At 56.9% G+C, this 7,328-nt stretch overlaps 1 protein-coding gene across 1 annotated transcript in view; it reads right to left on the minus strand.

The window, feature by feature from the left end:
- The window catches only part of kmt2e (lysine (K)-specific methyltransferase 2E), a gene marked incomplete at its 5' end in the record, with an annotated part of 13,710 nt that extends 6,884 nt beyond the window's left edge, over positions 1-6,826 (minus strand). The window contains 11 exons of the mRNA XM_047023253.1: positions 1,353-1,451; positions 2,597-2,849; positions 2,972-3,081; positions 3,205-3,322; positions 3,539-3,669; positions 4,387-4,587; positions 4,807-4,845; positions 5,042-5,223; positions 5,719-5,858; positions 5,992-6,218; positions 6,677-6,826. Of these exons, the coding sequence (XP_046879209.1) occupies positions 1,353-1,451; positions 2,597-2,849; positions 2,972-3,081; positions 3,205-3,322; positions 3,539-3,669; positions 4,387-4,587; positions 4,807-4,845; positions 5,042-5,223; positions 5,719-5,858; positions 5,992-6,218; positions 6,677-6,826 (1,650 nt within the window). The remainder of the gene's footprint in view (positions 1-1,352; positions 1,452-2,596; positions 2,850-2,971; positions 3,082-3,204; positions 3,323-3,538; positions 3,670-4,386; positions 4,588-4,806; positions 4,846-5,041; positions 5,224-5,718; positions 5,859-5,991; positions 6,219-6,676) is intronic.
- Positions 6,827-7,328: the final 502 nt, after the last annotated feature.

Genomic DNA, 7,328 nt, shown 5'->3' on the forward strand with positions numbered 1-7,328 from the left:
GCCCAGGTCTCAGTAGGACTGGACAGCACACCATGCCTGATTAACATTCCTCCCATGACTTACGAGCCCACGAGACGCTGCGTGGTTCGGCTTATGAACACCCCTCCACCCCTCCCCTGGAAGTGTCTGTTGAGATAAGACTGTGAGTACGGAGGGCTTGGCTCTGTCATGGAGGGTGGAGGTGTGTGTGTGTGTGGGGGGGGGGTTCTCCTGGCCCAGCTTCTCTTGGAGGCAGCTTATAGGATCTCTCCACAGTCAATATGGCCCTGGCAACACAGCGTGGACCAGCCTCCCCTCCCTCCACGGCCAGTTAGCAGAGTCCAACACAGCGTGGACCAGCCTCCCCTCCCCTCCCTCCACGGCCAGTTAGCAGAGTCCAACAGAGCGTGGACCAGCCTCCCCTCCCCTTCCTCCACGGCCAGTTAGCAGAGTCCCAGCCTGTCCAATGGCCAGCAGCATGAGTCAGCGCTTTAGACCTCAGGCTCACCGTGTTGAGGGGCGCTGACAACAGGGTAATTTCCAGAGAAAGAGTGAGTGTGTGTGTGTGTGTGGAGAGTGAGTGTGTGACTGTGTGTGGGGGGAAGGTGGCAGGGTCAGTGTGTGTGTGCATGCTTGACCCTGTATAACCAGCACACGGGGCTCACTGGCAGAGGTTGGAACAGTAATTGGCAATTTCAGATTTGTGTGGCCAAACTGTGCGTGAGAGTCCTACTCATAAGCAGTGGTTGGTTGGGTGGGGGGGGGGGGGGTGATCCTGTGTACCTGATGCCCACGCTTGTTCATTCTGGCAGCTAACAAGGAAGAGTGCCAGGGCCCCATTACGAGCCGGGGGTCGTGTGGCGGTTACCAAAATGAAACGGAATAAATGAGGAAAAACAACCCCTGAGCGATGTCAGCACAAGCAGGGGGGGGGGGGGGGGGGGCTCTGAGGTGGGGGGGGGGGGGGGGGGGGGGGGGGGGGGTCTGAGGTGAGGGGGGGGGGGGGGGGGGGGCCCTGCCGGAAGAATGAGCAGCCTCCCGGAGAGAGGGAGGGCAGGCGGGCGGGAGCAGCGAGGCACGGAGGCAGGGAGGAGCTACACAGCAACATGAGCAGAGACGGCAGCAGTGCTAGCAGGGCAGGATGAAGGGAGGGAGTGATGGGGGGAGAGACTAGGAGAGGGAGGCGCACAGGTCCAATCCCACCCCCCACCCACCACACCAAAACGGGCGCCCACACCCATATCAGCAGGGGGGGGGGGGGGGGGGGGGCAGCGGTGGCGTCGTGTTCCCCACCCACACCCCAGGTCTTGAGGAGGAGGGGGGAGGGGGGGGGGGGGCAGCTGCACAGCAACGCCGCAGCCCGGCGCACTTACCATCTTCTTCCTCCTCTCTGCAATCTGCTCCTCTGACTCCATCTCTACTTCATTGCTAACGGAGGTTTTGTCTTCTAGATCCTCAATAAACTCAGGATCCTGTGAGAGGGGGGGAAGAGGAGGGGGGGGGCGCTTTATCATGGCTCTGCAGTCAGTCTGGTTACAGACTAGGAGGTAGTTAGGTCAGTGGGGGGGGGGTCAGGTTAACTGGGCACTAGTGAGGTAGACGGGGGGGCTGTGGTGGGCGGGGACATGACTGGGCCTGTGTAACAGCGTGTGGGGGTCTGAAGGAGGGGCACAGCTCGGACGGGAAACGTCTTCGTTGTACTCGGGTGGTTCAGAAACCACCCACGCCACCTCGACTGCTTCACCTCTCTTTCTCTATTGTCTCCTGCCACATAATGACTTTCTCTGCACAGCTGTCAGCCTGCGCGGCCCAGTATATGGGTGTTCCCACAGTAACTGCATGTGCTTACGTCACAGCCCTCACTTATCTCCATTGTCTGTCGGCATCCAAACTAACCCGTCCTGAGACACCCTACCCCCATCGCCATGGCTCCCCCTGCAGTGTGTCTCCCTACGGACGCAACCTACTCAGCGCACATCGCGACTCCACAGTTCCTACCCCTGTTCCTACCCCTGAACAAGTGAAAAGCCCCAGCTCTCCACGTGTCATGTGCACTGGCACCAGAAGGTCTAGTCTGCTGTGGTGGTGAGGGCTGCTAGGGGGGAGCAGGGCCACAGCGCCATGCTGGATGGGATCTGCCGTGCCAGGGGGCCCAACAACCCACGTCCCTCAACTGGGAGGTCGTCTGTGGGAGGAGTCTGCTGACGGAGGGGGTGGGGGGTTTGGAATGATGGCGTGGGGGGTTGGAGGTGGGGGGGGAGAGGGGTTGCTAGCCAGGGACAGGGGGAAACTGAGATGACAACATACAGTTCATAGGAGGATACATGTGTCTAACTATAGATATTGCATGCAAAGTCATACTAGGACACATGCATGGACATTGATGAGGAGAACTGAATGGAAAAGGAAGCAAATGATAATAGCAGACTATGCATTCTAAAGGTGAGCAAGGGCCGTGGTGTTACTAGGACTGGAGAGAGACAGGCAGGTGAGAGTGAGAAGAGGAGGGTGATGGAGGGAGTGAGGGGAGGAGAAAGAACGAGAGAGCGACACACAGGGAGACAGAGAGAGAGAGACAGAGAGAGAGAGACAGAGGGAGAGACAGAGAGAGACCCACCTGGTTGTTTGAGATGGAGAGGCGGAGGGGAGACAGTTTCCTCTGCTTGCCGTCCATCAGGCCCCGGCCCTTCCCCTCACAGTCGAGGCCCAGGTTCTGGTTCTGGCCCCCGTCCTCCCCCCGGGGGGGCTCCTTGTCCTTGCGGCCCCGGCGGCGGGTGCCCGCCCCCAGGTTCTCCGTGGGCTCCAGGTTGTGCTTGAGCACAGGACACTCTTGGTTCCCCTTCAGACAGGCACAGTCCACCTTGTATTTACTGGAAACAGGGGGAGATAGGGGTGGGGGAGATAAAAAGAAAAAGACAACATGAGAATTGCGGCTGTTGACGTGTCGGTGGGGATGTAGGTGGGGAGGTGTGTGTGGTTCCTCTGGGCTCACCAGCTGCCATAGTCATAGTCAAAGCCTATGGTAATCTCACTGCCCTTGGTGATGGGCCTCAGGGAGTAGATATACAAATGCAGCATGCCATCCTCTATGACGTGGCGCACCTGAGAGAGACAGAGAGAGACGGAGAGTCAAGAGAGAGAGATATCAGCCTGTTGAGGTCAGTGACCGCAGGGGAGGGGTGGTTGGTGGGGGTGCAGTGCCGCGCTCTCTGATTGGCCGCTCACCTCAGAGTTGGGGGTGCAGGAGCGGCGGATGAAGCGGGCCTCGTTGCCGAAGCTGCGGGCGTCCACGCACATCTCCAGCCCGTCAAACTTGGAGTAGAACAACACAAAGGGGTAGGGCCTGGCGGGGGGGGGGGGGGACACACAGACACAGCTGAAGGACTGCAACTAACCACTGCAGTGAGTCACACACACTGGACCCAGCACAAATACACAGAGAGTTGTGTCTAGGGTATAAGAATCCAACATTGCCTCGGGCTTGCTATATCCATGAACCCAAAGGCCCCACTGCTCCAGTATTGCAGGACAGCACTGTGACACTGGCTAGTGTGCTCACCTCTTGAAGAAGTAGCCGTTGGCCTCAAACTGCTGCCTCAGCATGAACTTGCCCCTGTACTCAATGATGAGGGAGTCTGGAGCCAGGTCCCTCACGGCCTTCACTATCTTCTTATTCTTCTGCACCTGACTCTGCACACACACACAGGGGCGGGGGGGGGGGGGGGAGACAGCATATGAGTACACGCTGGGGAGGAAACCTTAACTGCGCTCGAGACGTGTGGTTATGAGGATGCAGGCTGAGTGTGTGTGACGTGTATGAATGCTGAACCTCTATATCAGGGGTACTCAATTAGAAACCCAAAAGGTCCACTCACCAAATGTTCATTCAGTCCAGTGTTCAGAACAGTGATTGGTTTTTCTGGCCCTTACATCAGAGTTCTGGGGGTCATTTTGTTCAAAGTGTCTATGCTTTGTGTGATAGGGACGTTTCACGTTCCACTTTTGACAAGGGCAACAGTCTCATTGCAGATTAAACACATCGGTTTTGTGCTCCCCACCGGCAGCACAAATGCATACTTCAGTCCACTGAAATCTGTGATTTTCGTAATCAACTTTTCACTTTGTCGGGTTTTGCGAACAACATTGAGTGCGTACAGAGATTACAGTTCTTAAAGCTCCTGATTGGACCTTTGGATTGGACACGGAAGATAGAAACCACATCTAGTAGGAAAATCTTTTAGGCTATAGCGCAAAATCACGCACCAATGAAAACTCGCTTGGATCATGACTAAATTAGAACGTTGATTTTGTCTTCGGTCCAAATTGTCTTGCGTCTGGATCCGGACCGGAATCCGCCTATTGAGTACCCCCTCTCTCTACGATCAGGTGTGTGTGTGTGTGTGTTACCTCTACAGGTGGCTTGAAGGTGGCAGGGTTGGTGTTGTAAGCCAGGGTCTTGCCGTCTCCGGCCTCTTTGACCCGCAGCAGGATCTGGACGTCCTCGCTGTACTGGTTGCTGCTGGCCTCCTCGTAGCGCTCCATCCAGGACTTGATCTTGTTCTCCCACAGGGACGGGTGCTCCGAAGGCTCCAGGTCTGGGGCCGAGCCCTGGGGAGGAGAGGGAGAGGAGGACAGAGAGAGGAGGAGAAAGGACAAATGGGAGGGGGAAGGAGGAGAGGAGGACAGAGAGAGGAGGAAAAGGATAAATGGGAGGGGGAAGGAGGAGAGCAGGACAGGGTTAGACTGCAGGTCCTAACCTCAGGGCAAACAGGAAGCCAGCAGACACCGGGAGGTGAGCAGGTGTGGCTGTGTGTGTTTGTGAGGTACCTTTACTCTGGAGGATTTTCTAGAGCCCTCGCGGAATGCCTGTGGACGCAAGACAAGGACACATGAGAACACGCGGGCCGTGCTGGCGACACACTCAATCAACGCAGGCCAGGCCTGCTCCAGGTCAACTTCAATTGAACACCGGCAGACGCATCTTAACACGAGTTCCACCCAACGAAAGCATATCAAGCGCTCTCTTGGGTGAGAGTGCCGAGCCCACAGGAGCAGCACCGACCTTCTTAGCTCGGGCGGCGGCGGCAGCGGGCTCCTTGTCTCCGCTCCTCTTGCGTTTCTTGTCGGCCTGCTTACTGGGCAGGCGCCCGGTGGTCAGGGTGATGGTGTTGGGGGTGTGCTGGAAGGCAGAGTAGAGCTCCAGGGGAACCTCGTCCCCGCTCTCTGTAGCGCTGGTGTCCCCGTCTGCACAAACACACAGACCTTCATCATAATAGAGGCACATGGCAAAAGTCAATCTCCACACTTTCATCTCCACCACAGCAACAAAAAAACAACAACAGTCCAAGAGAAATGTGGCATAGTGGTCTGTAATGCAACAACTCAATAGCAAGCTACATTCCCATTCAAACGAAAGCTAGTCTCCGTGGCTGTAATGTGTGCTCCCCCTCCCGTTTATGGCGTACGGCTGCAGTTCAGAGCCTGCCCAGCAGGTGTCAGTGTGGGGCTGGGGCCTGGTCTGTGAGCTGAGGTCTAAGGCAGCTGGTGTCAGACCTGCAGGGGGCGGAGGCAGCAGACTGACACTGCCTCGCTAGATCCTGCTCTGTCTCTCAAAGACACTGCAGCACAGGGGACGACACAGGAGACAGCACCTACCTACCCTGGCTGGGTCTACCCACTAGCCTGTGTGTAGATCAGTCTAGTTAGCTCTTGGATCTGTCGTTCCCTCTCCCCACTCACCAGACATGTTCTCTCTCTTCCTGGTCTGCAGCAGGACGGCCCTCTCCCTGTCCAGGTTGCGGGGCTGGCAGCGCTCGCACAGGTAGGTCTCAGGAATGTGGAGCCTGTCGATGGCCATGCAGTCTATGTGCTGCCACACACTGAAACACACACACACACACACACACACAGGACACAGGGCTCACACATGGCACAGACACACACACACAGCCATGAGACGGGGGGGTGGGGGGGGGGGTCCTCCCCCAGCAGGGTCCTGACGGTCCCTCCTACCTGCATTTGTCGCAGCAGATCATGTAGCCGTCGTCGTGGGTGAAGCCGCAGATGCAGCGGGTGATGTCGGCCCCGTAGCTGCCGTCCTCCGAGGTGCTGAGCGTGGTGCCCCTGGACGCCTCGTCCTGGCCCCCCGGAACAAACAGCCCCTCGCCCGGCCGGATCAGCATGGAGGGGGGCGGGGAGGCCGGGGGAGTGGGTGGGGGGCGAGCCCCATAGTTGTGGTCCTGTGGTGAGGAGGAGGGGGAAACTTAGAAGGGGGGAGGGTGGATCTCTCAGGTGAGGTGCCTGTGTATTAATGTGTACTTAGACACTTTTGGGGCAATGTACTGGGGGAGATTTGAACCCAAGACCTCTTGCTCTGCACGTGAAACGCTCAACTACTGAGCAATACCCATCTCCATACACTACGACTTTCAGATCAGTTTATTCCCCCCCAAATGTACATTTGATTTCCTTTTGTTGTTGTTGTTGCTGGTTAACCTGAAAACCTGATTGACACGCAGTGCCTCCCTACCTCAGGTGAGCGTTCTATATTAGCTGGGCTACCTTTGCTTATGATTAACCAGGAGGCAGAAGTCAGGTATGTAGGTCGGGTGGAGAGGGAGGGAAGGAGGGGCCGGGGGAGGGTGCAGCCCTGCTGTCGAGGCCAGGAGGACCAGGAGGGCTAGGAGGGCGTACTCACGGCGTAAGGCAGGCCTATGTAATTGTGGGAGTGGTGAGAGCTACTGCTGTAGATCTGGTGCGGGTAGCTGGACTTCTCCACCACCACAGGACTGGCCTCCACCGATTCAGGTCTGCTGGACACACAGGGAGAGAGGAGGATAGAACAAAACAACAGTCAACAGGAGAGATTGAAAGCAGTGGCAGTGATTCACTGTCCTTTCCAGTGTGGCAGAAGGGGGAGACCAGGGCGTGGAGCAGGAAGGGAGGCCGGAGGGTGTCAGGGTAGTGGAGTGTGGAGCCAGAGAGGAGAGACCAACACAGCCTTGCTATGCTCAGCCTGGTCACCTTGACTCAACTGCACAGGGCTGATAGCTGGGAAAATAACAGAAGCTGACCCCTAATCTCCCTCGTATAAAAGGCAGTTTAAACCCAAGGCCCCTATCTGGAGAGGACACTAATTCACACGCCCTTCTGCTTACAATGCACCAAAACAACACTCAAAACGGTGACAATAACAAACTGGCATTAAGTTCTCAGAGCTTATTCATATCACCAAACCGGTAAATCCACTTTCCCCCAGATGACAGGGAAGGAGTGGACCAGAAAAAGCCTGTTTGACTGTTGAGCAGCCCAACCTTACAGGGACATGCCTTGCCTGTTCTTCAGTCTTC

The sequence above is a fragment of the Hypomesus transpacificus genome, chromosome 7, assembly GCF_021917145.1.
Source record: "Hypomesus transpacificus isolate Combined female chromosome 7, fHypTra1, whole genome shotgun sequence".
NCBI classification, from domain to species: Eukaryota; Metazoa; Chordata; class Actinopteri; order Osmeriformes; family Osmeridae; genus Hypomesus; species Hypomesus transpacificus.